Source organism: Myotis nattereri, assembly GCF_964212035.1.
Source record: "Myotis nattereri genome assembly, chromosome: 2".
NCBI classification, from domain to species: Eukaryota; Metazoa; Chordata; class Mammalia; order Chiroptera; family Vespertilionidae; genus Myotis; species Myotis nattereri.
In genome coordinates this window covers 196,223,144-196,242,046 of record NC_138076.1, presented here as the reverse complement: position 1 = coordinate 196,242,046, position 18,903 = coordinate 196,223,144, and the positions used below count along the sequence as shown (strand labels likewise).

The following is an 18,903-nucleotide window of genomic DNA, read 5'->3' as shown; positions in this document are numbered from 1 at the left end:
CCTCTCGGCTCCGCTAATCCTGCGGCCCTGAGGCCTCTCAGCTCCGCTGACCCCGGGGCTGATCCCGGGGCCGGGCTGCCTCTCGCTCCGCTGATCCTGGGGCCCTGAGGCTTCCCGGCTCTGCTGATCCCTGGGCAGTGAGGCCTCTCAGCTCTGAGGCTTCAGGGCTGTTTGGCTTCGCTCCACTGCTTGGAGCCTGAGTATGCAAATTACCGCCATCTTTTAGCTTCTATAATTGAAACATTGTATCTTTTGGAGCTGTTGCTTCAGGAGCTCAGAGCCCATAGCTGCAGGCGGGGAACCTTGGCTTCCTCCATCGCTGGGGCAACCAAGCCTCCTGTTCTCAGCTGCCTGGCTGCCAGCCCCGATCTTGGTTGGCAGTTAATTTGCATATCTCGCTGATTAGCCAATGGGAAGGGTAGCGGATGTACGGCTAATTACCATGTTTCTCTTTTATTAGATAGGACTAGAGGCCCGGTGCACAAAACTGTGTGCACTCGGGGGGGAAGGGGGGTCCCTCAGCCCGGCCTGTGCCCTCTCGCAGTCTGGGACCCCTCGGGAGATAACGACCTGCTGGCTTAGGCCTGCTCCCGGGTGGCAGAGGGCAGGCCCAATCCCTAGGTGCAGCCCCTGGTCGGGCTCAGAGCAGGGCCGATTGGGGAGTTGGGGCGCCGCCCCCTGTCATACACAGAGCAGGGCCAATCAGGGGGTTTGGGCGCTGGCCCCTGTCACGCTGATCCCGGTGCCGGGAGGCCTCGCGGTTCCGCTGATCCCGGTGCTGGGAGGCATATTACCCTTTTACTATACAGGGTAGAGGCCTGGTGCATGGGTGGGTGCCAGCTGGTTTGCCTGAAGGGTGTCCTGGATCAGGGTGGGGGTCCCCACTGGGGTGCCTGGCCAGCCTGGGTGAGGGGATGATGGCTGTTTGCAGCTGGTCACACATCCTTCAGGGTGGCGGTCCCCACTGGGGTGCCTGGGCAGCCTGGGTGAGGGGATGATGGCTGTTTGCAGCTGGTCACACACCCTTCAGGATGGGGGTCCCCACTGGGGTGCCTGGCCAGTCTGGGTGAGGAGCTGAGGGCTGTTTTCAGGCTGGGGGTGACTGAAGCTCCCAACCGCTCCTTTTTTTCTTTTTTTTCCTTTTTATTCTGGGCCAGCTTTAGCTTTGAGGCTTGGCTCCAGCTCTTAGGCCTCCGCTGCTGAAAGTAGGTTTCTGGCCTTTGCTTACAATGTTGCGATCCTGCTGACTGAAGCCCGGCAGGTTTCTGGGGTTTTGTTTAGCTTCTATGTTTGTTACATAGTTGCTTGCAGCTCAGAGGCCTGCAGCGGCAGGCAGGGAACGTTGGAGTCCTCCATCACTGAAGCAAGCAAGCCTCATGTTAGTTTCAAGTTGCCTGGCTGCCGGCCGCCATCTTGGCTGACAGTTAATTTGCATATTGCCCTGATTAGCCAATGGGAAGGGTAGCGGTCATACGCCAATTACCATGTTTCTCTTTTATTAGATAGGATGGCTAAGATTTAATAATTCCATTAATAAATATTCTATTACAGATAGTGATAAAAGTATGAATTTTGCTACGCTCCCAATCTGTTACAATTCAGAAGATTATTTTATATGATATAATTATAGAGCTTCGTGTACTATAGGAAACTGAAGATACACTTGAAGGAAAAATAGAATGATATAATAATACCTTACATTTTATATGTATAATTATTCCAGAGAGAAAGCTCCATTATCAAAATAGCTACTACTGTCAATGTACACAGTCATGCAAGTAGAAAAGAATCTACAAATGATACTCATAAAAAATGCCTTAATGTTCTTTACAGAGGTATAACTTTTAAAAATACAAAGATTGGCCTGGCCAGTGTGGCTCTGTGGCTGAGCATCTATGAACCAGGAGGTCACAGTTTGATTCCCAGTCAGGGCACATGCCCAGGTTGCAGGTTAGATCCCCAGTGTGGGGTGTGTAGGAGGCAGCAGATCAATGACTCTCTCTTCATTATTGTTTCCATCTCTCTCTCCCTTTTCCTTCCTCTATGAAATCAAGAAAAATATATGTAAACAAAAAATACAAAGATAAGAACTCTGGCTGGGTATCTCAGTTGGTTAGAGTGTTGTCCCCATATACCAAGGTTGTGGGTTTGATCCCTGGTCAGGGCACATACAAGAAGCAACCAATGAATGCACTGATAGGTGGTGCAAAGAATCAATGTTTCTCTCTCTTTCTCTTTCTCTTAATGTGGGAATTATGTGGGAGCCATCTCACATTTATTTAATTGATACATTGCAGAGGGTTGGGGGGTAAGCTAAACCTGAAGACATTACCAACAAAGGGTTAACATTTCATAATTTACTGAGAAGTATGAAGGATGAAGGAGGGAACGAGATCAAAATAAGGGGGCAAAGATTGGCTTTCCCAGTCATGAACAAAGGAAAACAAAATAGATTTCAACAAACACCAGAGTTCAACTACAGAAAATAGGGTGACCAAGGACAGAAATTTGAAAGAGTAAAAGTTCACCTGAGGACAATGTTCTCTCTATAATGAAGTTACAAAGAAACAGTTTAGATACACTACAAATAATGCAAGGAGGTCCTTCAGATGAAAAGTTTTCATTTTCAGGTACTTTTACCTTCAGGAGTAGCAGGATTCAAGATAGGATAAATGACAAAGTTTCTGCAATTAATTTATAGTAAAAAAAACTGAAAGCTAGGAAAGAGCAACATCATAACTTTAACACCTAAGGAGACTAGAGAATTCTTACTCTCAAACAGCTTAATTACAGATTACAATAACAGAATAAAATATCAGTATTGGTATTTTAGTATTTATTTTGCTTAATACCCCATGTTAAATATGGTGTCCATCATTTTTTTTTCTAAACTTTGCCCTGTTGCTGTTCATACTAATAGATCCAAGTATAAGGTTACACTGTCTTTCCCACTTCAGCCTCTTGGAGAAGTCAGGCTCCAAGATAATGACTTTGAAGACTCCAAGAATTAACTTTGAAGTATATTGGAAATCTAGCCCTGATGAAATGAAGATTGTTGATTCTAGACCAGCCGTGGGCAAACTATGGCCCGCGGGCTGGATCCGGCCCGTTTGAAATGAATAAAACTAAAAAAAAAAAAAAAAAGACCGTACCCTTTTATATAATGATGTTTACTTTGAATTTATATTAGTTCACACAAACACTCCATCCATGCTTTTGTTCCGGCCCTCCGGTCCAGTTTAAGAACCCATTGTGGCCCTTGAGTCAAAAAGTTTGCCCACCCCTGCTCTAGGGCAAGGACTGGGAATTAGACCTGGGAACCTCACTCTCCTCACTCTTCCTTCTCTTTCTTCATTCTTCCACTACACCATCCTTCAGTGTATGTCTAGTCCTCCCAGACTAGGAGAACTCAAAAGTGACCTCTGGAAGGAGAATACTGAAGAACAAAATTAGAAGAAAAAAATAGTAAAGTTAACTAATAATCCAGGAAATCGATATTGTGTAAAACAAGATATTTTAAAAGAGTTTTAAATAGGAAAAGAATGTGGTTGGAATACTTTTCAAAACTTTGCTTAATTAAAAATTTTTAATGCATATAATTCTCTGAGTATTAAGATATAAATGAGTCTGATTCTGAAAACCATTAAAGTAATAATATTATACTAACTATACCAAAATTATCCCAGTTACATTTTCTTAGGGGAGGAGATCTTAGGTCCTATGATGGATATGGTGGCCTGATTTGTTCAACCTCTCTTCTACCTTCCTTCCTTCCTTCTAGTATGCCTTTTATATTAAAGAAATAAGAAAGCTAAATGTGGCCATTTCTCTAATTATCTTGCAGCTAGATTCTAGATATACATTAGGTTCCTCTAATTAGGTATACTCATGAGAGATTTGGAAAATGGGAAAAAAAGCAGAGGTTCACTTCTTGCTGCTTTGGCTTTTTTTGACTATTAAAGCTGTGGAGGCAAAATGCTTCTAAAGCAGTATTCCAATATGTATTCTTCAGCTTCCTGGTAATGCAGAGGCACTTGTGGTAGAAACAGTGGCTAGATTCTGAGTTCCAGTACCGCTGTATCAGCTTTGTAGGTTATTGAGAGGCAGATGTGATGATGGCTTCCTAATTCTTGGATTGTAGCTATGATCATGATCATGTGTTCTTGGCTTCATGAGCTTAACAATCTTGATTCTCTAAACCAGTGGTTCTCAACCTTCCTAATGCCGCGACCCTTTAATATAGTTCCTCATATTGTGGTGACCCCCAACCATAAAATTATTTTCGTTTTTACTTCATAACTGTAATTTTGCTACTGTTATGAATCGTAATGTAAATATCTGATATGCAGGATGTATTTTCATTGTTACAAATTGAACATAATTAAAGCATAGTGATTAATCACAAAAACAATATGTAATTATATATGTGCTTTCCGATGGTCTTAGGCGACCCCTGTGAGAGGGTCGTTCGACCCCCAAAGGGGTCGTGACCCACAGGTTGGCAACCCACAGGTTGAGAACCGCTGCTAAACCAAGCATGTCAAGCTCAAAGACTAACACGGGCCAAATAAACAAGGTTTAAGTTTATGTGGGCCACAAAAAAACAAAAGCTTCAATTTTCATAGAAATGTAGGTTTATTTCAGTAGAGACATGCTGAATAGAAAGGGCTGAAATAAATGAGTAATCGTTAACATAAAATAATAGAACATTTTAATAAAAATTAATATTTTTTTCTTGAATATTAACTTACCAGACAATGAATAACTGCATAAATTAATAAGCGTAACACAAATAAGCCTATTTTTCTTGTTCTCCGAAAGCAAAATATTTCCTGTTGCGCACACCAAACAAAGCAGTCTAAGACTAATGAAGGGGTAATTGGTTGCTAAAATATTCACTGCTAGTATTAGTGGAGAGAAATGGTGTGCCTGCACGAAAGGGAAATGAATGCAACACAGTTATAGTAATCAGTCATTAGTGAACGTTATAGTTCGTTATTAATAATTATGTGTAACAGGATATTGTAAAACTTAAGTTACAAAATTTTTATTAAAATGTTTCTTACATACCGTTTTATTGGCTGGGCTGCAAAAATATTCGTTGTGGGCCACATGCAGCCTGCGGGCCTTTAGTTTGACATGCTTGCTCTAAACCTTCCAACAATATTCTAACCACCATTTCCCTGTATTAAATCTTTTGCTGTTTATAGTAGAGGGTTTCTGTTTCCTGCACTAGGATCTATGGCTGATATAGTACTTGGTATCTAGTAGGGGTGATTTAACAGAAACTGAAATATGCTACACTGGCTTGCTAACTGAGTGGTGACTGGCAAGGAAACATATTGCGGGCTAAAAATCCAATGACCCACTACAGCCAAATGACAAAACTTTTGATAAAATTACTGCCACTGTATTGTAATGCCTTGGAAGACAGACCATGTGCCCAACAAGCTTCCAGCTCTCCAAAAGAAGGCCCTCTGCCAGTGGCCTGAAGGTCAAGCTGACTGAAAAGGGTGATGGGGGGGTGGGAGGGGGAGTGCGGGATTCGCATGGCTGGAAATGCCAAAAGGCAAGAGATAAGATGGCAGCCCTAGCCAGTTTGGCTCAGAGGATAGAGCATCAGCCCGTGAACTAAAGGGTCCTGGGTTCGATTCCAGTCAAGGGTATGTACCTTGGTTTTGGGAGGCAACCATTCGATGCATCTCACATCAATGTTTCTTTCTCTGTGTCTCTCCCCCTCCCTTCCACTCTCTCTAAAAAAATAAAATAAATAGAAAAAATATCCTTGGGTGAGGATTAACAAAATAAATAAATAAATAAACATAAGTGAAATGATCTAATTAGTGTTATGAAATGAAAAACTACTAAGAATATGAGAAACTACTAAGAATACTTTATACCAATAACTGAAAGCTAAATAAGAAAAAATTTTCTGGAAAAAAATTTAATAATAGTTAACATTTATTGCATGCTTATCGGTACATGTGAAGGCACTCATCAAAGTACCTCACATATATTAAATCATTTAATACTCACAACTGCTCATGAGATAAGTACCGTTATTTCTATTTAATATAGAGAAAACTGAAGAATAGAGAAGTTAAGCAAACTCTTCAAAGTCACACTAACTAACAAATACTGGAGCTAGGATTTCCTGTGCTGTACAGCCCGAGAGTCTACTCCTTTAACAACTATGTTACATTGCCTTTCAGAATAAAAATAACATATGCTATTAAAATATGCCCCTAAATAGGATACTGGAACTGAGCAACAACCATAAAAGAAATGGAGACCCTGGCCTGGTAGCTCAGTTACTTAGAACATTGTCCCAGTAGGCCAAGGTTGTGGGTTTGATCTCTGGTCAGAGCACATATAAGAAGTAACCAATGAGTGCATAAATGAGTGTAACAACAAATCAATGTTTCTCTCTCTCTCTCCCCCATCTTTGTCTAAATCAGTGGTTCTCAACCTTCTGGCCCTTTAAATACAGTTCCTCATGTTGTGACCCAAACATAAAATTATTTTCGTTGCTACTTCATAACTGTAATGTTGCTACTGTTATGAATCGTAATGTAAATATCTGATATGCAGAATGGTCTTCAGCGGCCCCTGTGAAAGGGTTGTTATACCGCCAAAGGGGTTGTGACCCACAGGTTGAGAACCACTGGTCTAAATCAATCAATCAACCAATCAATCAATCAAAGAAAAGAAATGAAATCAGTAGATCAGCATCTCCTTATCCCCAGCAAAGGCCTAGATAATTTAATGACCAATTTAGCTATATCTTCAAGGAACAGATAATTCCTAAAGGGTAGCAGAATATGCCACCCCAAAATATGCCATTTTGGCATATTATTTTGAACTGTAGGTACTTGAGAATAACAAATGCAGGGAGAGTCTTTCTCTGAACTTCCCCTATCTGCCTAAAGATAGATCTTCCAAAAGGAACTCAATTGCCATAAATACCCTTTCTCTGGGAGTTTCATCAACCAGGGAAGACCAACTCTTATCATAGGAGAGGAGGCTAGTGAAAGGGCGAGTCGTTGCGGGGCCTACGTGGGCCGGCCGCCGGGCCCCATGAGGCACAGCCTGACCACGCTGCTGGCGGCCTCGGGCACCGACTCCCCAGCCCACGGCGGGAGCCCGGAGCAGGCTGCCACCCGCCCGCCGCCTCCGGACCGGACCCACGCGGCAGCAGCAGCAGCGGCGGGGCGGGGCACGTGCCATCGCCCGAGGAGATGGAGGAGGAGGCGATCACCGGTGCCCCCTGGGAACGAGACGGAGGACGTGGACTTCCTGTCTGGGCTGGAACTGGTCGATCTGCTGGACCTCCGGCAACCGGACTGGCCCCTGGAGCCCAGGCTCAGCTTGCCCTGGGGGCGGGGGGGGTAGGACTGCGCCCTCCATCTTGCCCTGGGTCCTCCATTTTTGGGGCGGCTGCCATGTGCTCAGGAGAGTGCCTTCTTCCCGGAAGCCCAGGCCCCTGCCGGCCACGCCCAGGATTTCTTTAAACTAACCAATGACAATCAAGGGACATGCACGCCATAGAGATGACCACATCCTGTGTAACAAGACCTGACTTGCGCCTGGCCAATCGGCGGGGCCCACAGTCCCCTCCCCTGCCCTTACTATAAAACCCACAATCCCATCAGGCCTCGCTCTCTCTCGGCCACTGGGCTACCGTTGCATCGGTGAGTGTGGTTGGGGATCCGAACTAGTTCGAAATGAAGGACTCTTTGCTTTTGCATCGGACTCGCTGGCTCCCTGTGGGTTCTTGGGAATCTTGAAATCTGGGCACAACAGCTAGAAGGTCTACACACCTGGAGAAACTCTGTCACAGCCTATCTCATCTCCCATCTATTCTTCTTTCATTCCTAAAAATAATTTACTTTTCCCCAAGAGACTTCCATCTCCCCACTCCCTAAACTGTCCCCTACCCCAATTGAGATGATATTTAAGCCAGAATTCTAAGCCACCTTGGGGAGTTAGAATTTCTCCCTGGATATTGACAAAGATCCTTTCTTTGCTTAACCAAACCTTAGCCAGGCTCCAGAACCTTCCCTTTAGACCAGGGGTCCTCAAACTACAGCCCGCGGGCCACATGCAAATACAAATATTGTATTTGTTCCCGTTTTGTTTTTTTACTTCAAAATAAGATATGCGCAGTGTGCATAGGAATTTGTTCATAGTTTTTTTTAAACTATAGTCCGGCCCTCCAACGGTCTGAGGGACAGTGAACTGGCCCCCTGTTTAAAAAGTTTGAGGACCCCTGCTTTAGACCGTCTGTGCACTTCCTTGCAAAATCTAGTATTAGCAGGAATCCTGCTAAGTCATTTTAGCAAGTCTCCCATCCTCCACATCTGATCGCCCTCAATATCAGTTCCTCATCTTCTACCATCCCCCTGCCTTCAGCAATAAATCTCTTAATACTGTCTTTCAATGAACAGAAGCTCTTACCTTTATTATAATGCAATTAAATCCCTTTCTTCTTTGGCTAGTGCTTTAAAGGAAATATTTGCCTAACTGAAGGACACATATTTTCTCTAAAATATTTATTTTCCTCTTCCATCTAGATCTGCCCTCTACCTGGAACTGATTTTTGTATGGTATCAAATAAAGGTCAACACATTTTTCCCCCATATGGATGTCCAGTTAAGCTGGCATTTACTGAATAGAATATCCTGTCTCCACTGAACTACAATGTTGCCTTGGTCATAAATCAGAATACTTTGTATGTGTGGCTGTTTTGGATGCTCTTTTCCATTGGTCAATTTGACTACTCTTGTATCAATATCCCATTATTTTAATTACTATAACTTTATGATAGGTCTTGGTATCTGATAGGATAAAACCTTCCAGCTTTATTTTCTTTCAAAATTGTTTTGGCTATTCTTGGTCAGTTGTATTTCTGAATGAATTTTGGAGTCAGCCAGTCACCTTCATTAAGGGAGAAAAAAAAACACCTACTGAGATTTTGATTGGGTTTGCATAGTATTATCCGAGGTGACCCAATATCTTTACAATAATGATCTTCAAACCCAAGAATATTTTTATTGCTTGCCTTCTAAATGAGTCAGGCAGCTTCCCATTTCTTCCTGTATCCTAAGATAGGTGAGGTACAAATACCCAGCAAAGGACTTACATCCCCAGCATATGTACAATATAGAACTCCTTCAAATCAGTAAGAAAAAGAGATAATCCAATAGAAAAAATGTGCAAAAAAACCCCTTGAATTGGTTTCACAAATGGATATAGAATGGGTTCATAAACACACAAAAAGACTCAATTCCCCTATCAGGGAAATGCATATTAAAGCCAAGAGGAGATATTGTTGATGCCACTGTAATAACATGGTTATTATTTAACAGGAAAGAAGGAGAGGGAAGACCAGATAGATGCATGTCCAATAAGGTCTGAGTGATGTGGGAAGGTGTTTGTCGGCCAATCACACCTGGAAAGGAGTCAGTGGCTAGGATGGGAGTGGCCACTGCAAGTGCACAAAATCTAAATATATAAACTTCTAGAGCAGCGGTTCTCAACCTGTGGGTCGCGACCCCTTTGGCAGTCTCACGACCCTATCACAGGGGTCACCTAAGACCGTCCTGCATATCAGATATTTACATTACGATTCATAACAGTAGCAACATTAGTTATGAAACAGCAACGAAAATAATTTGATGGTTGGGTCACAACATGAGGAACTGTATTTAAAACGCCAGAAGGTTGAGAACCACTGTTCTAGATAAAGAAGCCACTCTTCTTCTCTTGGCTCCAGGATGCTGGGCTCCTGTGACTCCTGTTACGGGGGCATGCTCATCCGCACCCACATGGCTTGACGCAGGGCCATGCTGGACTCCACACATGGACTAATGAACTTGAATTAACTTGGATAATGAATTACATTGGGCTGCAACATGGAACAGTCTGGACACTGACCTTGCTTCTGGCTCTGCTGAACTCACAGCTGCACCTTTTCCAGGACTGGCTTAAGGGGCAAGGGGACTTTGGAACTTGAGAAATATAACTTCACCCAAATAAAGCTTTTTTCCATCCTCCCATGGGGGGTTCTAAAAATTCTTATTTCAGCAGCATCCCAAGAACCTTCACCTCCCTCCCAAGAGTGATAGAAGAATTCGATTCTCTGGTAACACCACCAGAATGATAAAAAGAAAGACTGAAATTAGCAAGTGTTGGTGAGAATGTAGAGCAACTGGACCGCTCAAGCACTGCTGGTAGTAGTATAAATTGGTAGAACCACACTGGAATAATGTTTGGCAGTATCTACAAAAGGTGAACATATGCATTTCCTAGGACTCAGCAATTCCACTATATACCCAACAGAAATATGTTCAACAAAATACATATATTAAAAGATTCACAGAAGCTCTACTCATAAAAATCTCAAACTGGAAACTGCCCAAAGACCATCAATAGTAGAATGGATTTAAAATTTTTTCATGTATTCACATGAAATACTATGGAGAAGTAAAAAAATGCTCACATGACAATATACATGAATCTAACAAGTAAAGCCAGAGACCAAAAATAAGTCAGACAAAAAAGAGCATATACAAATGGAATTGCACAGCTTGTACACTATAAAAATGGGCAAAACTAATCTAAGTTAGTTACTATAAGTCTGAATGGTGGTTATCCCTGGGGTGGGAAGAAGTGACTGAAAGAGCAAGAGAGAGCTTCTGGTATACTGGTGATGTTCCTTGATCTAGGTCAGCCGTGGGCAAACTACAGCCCGCGGGCCGGATCCGGCCCGTTTGAAATGAATAAAACTATTGAAAAAAAAGACCATACCCTTTTATGTAATGATGTTTACTTTGAATTTATATTAGCTCACACAAGCACTCCATCCATTCTTTTGTTCCGGCCCTCTGGTCCAGTTTAAGAACCCATTGTGGCCCTCGAGTCAAAAAGTTTGCCCACCCCTGATCTAGGTGCTTGTTTTGGGGTGTGTTCATGTGAAAATTCAGCAACATTTATGGTTTGTGGACTTTCCTCTGAATATTATGCTAAAATAAAAGTTAATGCATATAACATAAAGCAAATAAATCAAATAACAAGCTGAAAAACATTTTCTAGAAGTAACAGGAAAAACTCATGCAAGTCAATTTTTAAGAAGCAAGCATCCAACTGGAAAATGGGTCTGCATACAAAAAGAAAGGTTCAAGCAAAGAGAGAAAAATGGCTTCAATAAATGCACAAAATGCAAATTAGAATAATGGAGTGCTATTTTTTCCTAGCAAATTAGCAAAGATTAAAAAAACCAATAAGGCTGTTACTGAGGATTTGTGTGAAACTACTAATATTCTTACTCTTAATGGAAACTTAAATTGGTATAACCTGTCTTCATTAAGTCTTTAAAAATTAATCTTTTCACCTACTAGTTTCCCTTCTAGTAATTATTATAAGGAAAATTCAGAGTTACAATTAAAGATAGATTTATGTCAGTGTTGATTACAATGGTATTTTGAAACAATATAATTATCCCACAATGGGAAAATTGCTACATTATGAAACATATGTATGATGGGATAATGTTTTCAAAGAGTAATGAATAGGAAAAGACTCATGATAAATTTAAATGAAAAAAAAAAAACCATACAAAATTCTATGTGGTATGATATCTTTTGTGTTAAAAAATATCACAGACTTAAACATACACTTGCATGGAAAAAAGTCTGTAACACATACTGTAGTGTTAATAATGGCCATCTTTGGATGGTAGGATAATGGATGATTTTAATTTTGTGGCTTCTTTGCTACAATGAAATGTTCCTTGAACATTTATTATTATTACATTCAGAAATCTAAGAAAATAATAGGGTAAACAAATAACACCCACCCAGTTTCCTTAATTCTAAGCAACCTAGATTTTGATCTCTCCTTTAGCTCTCGCATTTAATTTGTAATTTTATCTTAGAAGCATCTGTCCAAGCCATTATAACATTTTATTACTTCTCCTTTCATTTCCAAAATGCAGGCACCAGTCTTTCCGAGAGAGCACTTCAAATGCAGGTTCTTCACTTTGGTAAAATAGCCCTATCCTCCCCTACTTCTCCATTCTAGCCAAATCAGAGCACTTTCTACAGTGCCCCTCCCACACTCCAGCCCCTGAAAGAGCCACACCAAGTACTGTCACACCTCCCAACCTTGGCGTGCTCTGCTCTCTCCCCCTGCGATGCATTCTCTCCCTTGTCCTCCTAATAAAATTCATAGTTCAAGATTCACCTCTGATACCATTCACTGCCCGTGGGTAGCTCCTCTGAGGTTACAAGAACAGATGATGGTTTCCCAACCAATCCCCCAACGACAGTTTGTACATATTTCAATATTTATCATTCTATATTGTTTAGTGCCTAGCTCTCCTCCCATTGTGCAGAACGGGCCATATCTTTTTGAAATTTTTCTTAAAATCTAGCTGAATGTGTGAACGCAAAACATACATCTGTGCAGTGCATCTGCACAGGGGTGGTGGGTTTGCACCTGTGGGTGATAAATAAATGGCAACAAAAAGACTTGCCTGTGTGTGTGTGTGTGCATGTGGTTTTTTTCACCATTCAAGATGGCAGAGAACGTCTTAAAATAGTCCCACACAAAAGCACTCACACCGGAGCCTTAAGCCAGAACTGGCTACACTTAGCGCAACAGCAAAGGACAAAAGAACGGAACCTAAACGCCCAGATGCCTGGACCTCGTCACCCGCGGTGGGTCCCACACCTATTTTAAACGTTGCTACAAAACTGGCACCTGCTGCCTTCACTCCGAGGGCCACGCCTCGACCAGGAACAGGGACCTAAGGCACTTCTGGATAATGACCCCCCAAATCAAGGACGTAAAACAATGACCACCCCCAAATCAAGGACGTAAAACTGGGGGGCTAAGTTGTACTGGTACGTATCCAAAAACGCACGACCGGGCCCCGCCCCAGCCAGGGGCAGTCCCACTGAGGCGTAGCCGTCCTGGGGCGAGGAACAGGCAGGGCTCCTGTCCACCAGCCCGACTGGGAATTCCGGGCGGGCCTGAGGCTGAGGGCGTCTCGGGCTACACCTGTCAGGCAGCAGCCAACTCTAGGCCCAGAAATCGCCGAGATTTGGTGACCGAGGCCGGCAAGACCGTCACCCGATCCCTCACCCCGCGATGGGTCCCTCGCCCTGCCTCCTCGCCTTCGCCCTCGTTCTTCTCAAACAAAGGCAATCCACACCCACCGCCATTTTCTCCTTACCTCAAAAACCACCTCTTCGTCAAACTCCGGTGTCATCCTTCTCCGCCATGCCACCCGCCTCAGCACGATGGGAAATGAAGGCGGGGGAGCTGGCGGCACCCAGGCAGCCGCTTCTCCCGTCCCGTGTGTCCAGAAAACTACAACTCCCAGCATGCCTCTCAGCTCACGCCCCCTTTTTCAGGCCCACTCATTGGAGCAGAAGATGATCCTGTGGACGGGAGAGGCAGGAGCAAAAGGAAGCTCGAGCCCTCTGATTGGAGGAGGCTGGGGCTTTTGTCCGCCTTTTACGGCTGCGGCTGGCAGGGGGCGCCAAGAGCACGGATTTTTTTTTTTTTTTTTTTTTGAAGCTGGAGCCGGGCACGCGCCGGCAGAGGCGCGGTGAGCACTGCTCGTGCCCGCAGCTTGTCGCTCGCGCCCGGGAGCGCCGCCGGGTCCCTGGAGTCCGCCGCATCCTTTGTGCGGACCCTTGAGTTTCGCTGCGGAGCAGCAGGACGAAATGTGGACGCCGCGGGAGCTTTATTTCCCTGCCTAAATTCTTGAAACAATGGACGGTTAGGGGAGCATGGATTGAGGGGGAGGCGAGCGGGGAAGCGAGCCGCCTGGGGAATCATGACTTCTGCCGCCGGTAAGTGACGGCGCTCGCGCTGCCCCTGGAAAGTTTGTAGGGAGCGCTGCTAGTCGCGTTCTGGAGCAGCTTTCTCCTTTGGGGGTAGGTTAGTGGTGTTCCTTTTGCACTTTTGCCGGGGACGGTGGCAAGTGTGGAGCAGACGGCATTTGCTGCCCTATTTCCTCCTCCCTTCCTGCCCAGAGAGGGTGTTTGGAAATCGTGTCTCCCTTGGGACCTGCCTTTAAAAGGAGACCGGTGTTGGGGGCTCTGCGCCAGGTGAAACGCGAAATGAAAAAAGGACCGTTTGCTTGTCTCCGAAACTTTGAGCGACTTTGCCTTTGCTTATGAAAATAGTTTAGATGACCATGTTAAGAAATCAGTTATTCTAAGAAAGGGCAGTGTTCCCAGAGTGTTGAACTCGGCGACGGTGCTGAGTCGCTTTCAACCTGGTATCGACTGGAAATCCTGACGCGTATTACTCAGTAGATAAAGAGGTGGTTTATCCTGAAAAAAAGGATAACCATCAAGTTTTCCCCGTCACCCGAGAAGTAGAGGAATAGAAGTGCCCATGGCAATTTTTTGCTCATCTTCGCCCAATTTTTTTTTAATGGATTTTCTTTTCTATTTCTACCTGGTTAGTATAAACACAGCCTGATTTTCCGTCTGCCCCCTATAGTTGTTTCCCTTCATCCAAACGACAAACTGTTTACCTTTGGATTTTGAGCAATTCTGCACATATTTCTAAACATTTTTAAGGAACAGTTCATATATTCCATGATAATTACTAAAGTGGTTTTAGATCCAATTGATAAGAATATAGGTTACTTTTTAAACCACAATTTTTAATGTATTCAGTATTAAGGGTTTTTTTTTTCTTTCTTTGTTTCGTCCACGTTGAAAGAAATACACTTTTATTAGAAATTTTATAGTAAAGTAGTGTAAAGTTTTCCCTCGAAGTGACTTCTAGAATCACTTTGCTTTTCTTGGCATTTGTTTTAAATTCCTGCAACGTGAAACTGTCAAACAGCACTCTAAATGTTCTAAGTTGTCTTATTTCTAAAGCCTAGATTTATTGAAGTGTTGCACTGCTAGGTGTAAAAAGGTTATAGGTAACTAGGCAAGAAGGTAGCCAATAGTAGTAAGAAAGCAAAGAGTGAAGTAGTATTCCTGAAGAAATTGTGGATCTTTCCTTTCTGATGTTATATGTATGTGTAGGAGATATGTTGTCATATCATGTTCCTTATAAACTCATTTCCTTACCAAAGTGAGGCTTCCTACTTGAGGTGAATTATTTTCATCCTAAATTTCTGTGCCCCACCTTTGTTCAGTTTTCCTTTATTACTGAGCTCTTCTAATTAATTTAAAGTGGTTGGATTTAAACCCTTCCAGCTAATTTTAGCTCTCCTCTCTTTTGGAGTATCAAGCACGTTTAAAATATTTATACCTTATATGCATCAGTTTTCAATCCCAGTTCTAACAGTTTATAATGAAGAGATACAGAAGCATTTAATATGACATTTAAATATGTAAACCTGATCTAGGGCTCAGTCTGGAGGTTTATGATTCTTTAATTTGCATTACCCTAGAATAATGCAAGCTATTTTTATATTTTATCAACTTTACAATTAAAGAAATCCACAGACATTTTTGTGGTGTTTTAAAAGAGGGACACTTCCTGTGTTTAGCTGAGTTAGTTTTTAGCATGGTTTGCTGAGAAGCATTAGCTACTTTTTTGTCCACGCATCTGTTAAGATTTATTTTAATTCTTTCACATGTCTAAATGGAGGATATGGAAGAAAATTGGGTTTTATTTTCATCCTATTCTTATAAGATTATCTGTTCATCATTTTTACAAGCTGTTTATGCTTTTTGGAACAATAGTCAATTTAATTAAAAGTTTAGGAAAGTTATTTCCAATTGGGGAAGGGAATGTTTGTTTATATCGAAGCTAATCTGCGGGATTTGGCATGGTTAGCTTAATTTAAGGAAATAAGAGAAATGTTGTAGAACATCTATGTTTTCTGTATCCTGAAGAAGAGCTTGCTTTGTTTTTCTGAAACATCTGTGAAAGAATAGGCCCATAGTAAGATTTTAGAATTATTCTAATCAATGTATTTAAAAGGAGAGGTAATTACAGGTATGTGTTTTCTATTTTTTTTTTTTTTTAACTTGTACAGGTCACTGTCTCATTAATGCTTGTGCTTTCCTTTACGGCTGGTTTGAAAGCTAAGAAAGTGTGCATGTGAGCCGCAGCCATCTGTGTGTCATAGATGACAGTATGTTTGTAATAGTGACATGGTACAAGTGCTTTACAGTCTTACCTTATTTTTTCCTGGAGCCAAACAGCTGTATAAATAAAAGATTTGCTGCTTTACTCTGAAAGGCTTTGGGTCTGACTGTTGATACAGTATTAAGATGCAAAGGTGCTGGATCCATTTCCAAAGATCATGTACTTACTTCAAGAATTTGACATTGGAGCAGACCACAATACAATGGCTTGTTATTTTTTTTTTTTTTGAGTTGTGTTTCTTTCATAATAGAGCCATGAAAAAAAGTAATGATAATAATAATGAAGGATTCCAGATATTTCTGTACCAGTGACTTAGTTGAATACTTGTTCCTACTAATAATTAAGAACTTATTCAATAATCCTATTGAAGTTGATTCCTGATACTTTTCAAAATATTATCTACATTAAAATGGGTATGGACTTTTAAAAAAAAAGAAATTTCCTGTTACTGAGAAATATTAAAGAGTAAGTGTATGTGGCAGGTCTGACTATTCCTCGGGCCCTATTTTCACCATTGGGGACATCGCAATGAGACAAAGTGCCTGCCCCTTTGGAGCTTCCTTTCTAGTGGTGAAAAACAAAGTTATACTGATGAAAAATCATACAGGACAAAGGGGCTGGAGAAAATAAAGGTTCTCCTGAAGCAAGTATCTCAGAAGTTATCATCTCAGAATCATATGGGCTTTACAGTTCTGTCCAACTCTTTATTTACAAGTAAGGAAACTGAGGCAGCCAGATCTGCAGAAAGGCAAATAATTAGGTTAGCCAGCTCCCCACATTGACTTCCACTAAAGTCTAATATGTTCATGGTTAGCTAACACTGGTGAGCCAAATTTCACAGCTGTTTACTTAATTCAATGAGTATGCATTGAGGGCATTAGGTACATAATGCTGGGCTACTTTTGTTGGCAATCAACCACAGCTCATATGTAAGTAATTTAATTTCTAGGACACTAAAGAGAACAGAGATTAAGTCTGTTGGAAGCAGACTCATATAGAAGACACATTTAAAGAAAAGAGTAAAATTGGGAACAGAGATTAAAAAACAATTTAATTAGCCTGGCCGGAGTGGCTCAGTTGGTTGAGCATCGTCCTGTGCACCGAAAGGTTGCTAGATTAGATATCCTGTCAGGTCACATACCTAGGTTGCTGGTTCAATCCTGGATCAGGGCACTTGTGGAGGGGCAACCGATCGATGTTTCTCTCTCTCTCCTCTCTCTCTCTCTCTCTTTTTTAAGCATGTCCTCTGGTGAGGATTTAAAAAAATTTAACTACAAATAAAAAATCGATCAGTTAAATGACCTGGAAGCTTCTGACAAAGCTGTATTTTCAGAAAGTAAAAGATTAATTTGCCTAGATGGGTTCTTTTTTTGTTTGGTTGTGGTAAAATACACATAACACAAATTTGTTATCTTTATCATTTTTAAGTGTACAGTTCAGTAGTGTTAATTAAGTACATTCACATTGCTGGGCAGTCAATCTCCAGAACCCTTTTCATCTTGCAAAATGGATCTCCCCCCTCCCCCCCCATTCCTTCAGAAATCCCAGAGGTAGAATGCTTTAAGAATGGTTACAGAAATGAAATCAACATGACGACCTGTCAGTTTTCATTAACTTGAGTAAGATGAGAGCTTGGGAAGAGGCCTAGGGCATTCAGGCTTTCTTTTAAGAACTGACTTAATAGACCAAGAGTTGAATTTGAGAGATCATTATACCAAGCTTTAGCATTAGGCTTTGAAGGGCTTTCCAATTTTTTTCTTCCTATAAAACAAACAAAACAAAAAACTAATAACATGCTTATTGGATAGATAACTGCTAATGTAAAAAGCTTTGGGAATTTGTATTAAGTTATTTTGAAAATATTTCATTATTTTCTTTATTTGTCACAACATTATATTGAGTGAGAAAGCATCTGTTATCTGGTGATCTTGATTGAACACATAATATTAGAGGTTTGGGAAATTCTTCCTTGGTTGATAAAAGGAACTCTTTTTAATTTTTTTAAAACTCAGTTCCATGTAATATCTTCCCGAGCATTGTGACTAATTTCCTTTGTTGAAAAGAAATTCATCACCATATGAAGTATCTAAGCCTCTGTGTATTCAAGTAATTAAACAATGTCCAGTAGATATTTTGAAAGGTTTTTTTTTGAAAGTTTTTTTTTTTAGTAAATCACGTTTTTATTAAGCATTAGATGATATTGGAGGAACAAACATAAATATAAGAAATGTAAGAAGATATTTTACCTCAGGATTTCATTGAGGAAGTATGACTATGTGATAAATGACAGTATAGGTGGAAAAACTTAAAAGAACTTAAAAAACCTGACTCTCTATATCTCATTTTATCGGTCTTTTGTGTGAAGCTATTATTAGGTTTCTAGGCTAAGAGCAGATCTGTAGAAATCTAACTCAGTATAATAGGTGCTCCCTCAGTACTTTTTATATAATGACTAGGAAGACTAGACATTGTGGTCATCTTTTAAATGCACTAATGAAGGGTACACAGCATACTCACCTGTGGATCCTAAGAAAAAATATGTCCAGGGGATACATATGTCCAGGCTTAAATCCCAGAAACTAGTTGATTAGACCTGGGGTTGAGCTCCATGAAGGATTAGAATGAAAATTCCCCATTGACAACCCTGCACAGAGAAATACTAGTTTTATTATGAGCCTCAACTAATACAGAAGAATTACTTTTTAGTTTTAACTTTGAAAAATTTCTGATTTCTGTATTTCATTTTAAGATTGTTTTGGGGTTATAGTG

The 18,903-nt window shown here is 41.4% G+C and overlaps 2 protein-coding genes across 4 annotated transcripts in view; one reads left to right on the top strand and one right to left on the bottom strand.

The window, feature by feature from the left end:
- VEZT (vezatin, adherens junctions transmembrane protein) overlaps positions 1-13,362 on the bottom strand; it is a gene marked incomplete at its 5' end in the record, with an annotated part of 73,053 nt that extends 59,691 nt beyond the window's left edge. Inside the window, one exon of one of the 3 annotated variants that reach the window (XM_081084451.1) lies at positions 13,238-13,362. In XM_081084451.1, coding sequence (XP_080940577.1) covers positions 13,238-13,273 — 36 coding nt within the window. The remainder of the gene's footprint in view (positions 1-13,237) is intronic. The other 2 variants (XM_081084452.1, XM_081084450.1) reach the window with 2 other exon arrangements.
- A 244-nt stretch (positions 13,363-13,606) lies between these two features.
- FGD6 (FYVE, RhoGEF and PH domain containing 6) overlaps positions 13,607-18,903 on the top strand; it is a 132,117-nt gene continuing 126,820 nt past the window's right edge. Inside the window, exon 1 of the mRNA XM_081084449.1 lies at positions 13,607-13,862. Coding sequence (XP_080940575.1) covers positions 13,847-13,862 — 16 coding nt within the window. The 5' untranslated portion in view covers positions 13,607-13,846. The remainder of the gene's footprint in view (positions 13,863-18,903) is intronic.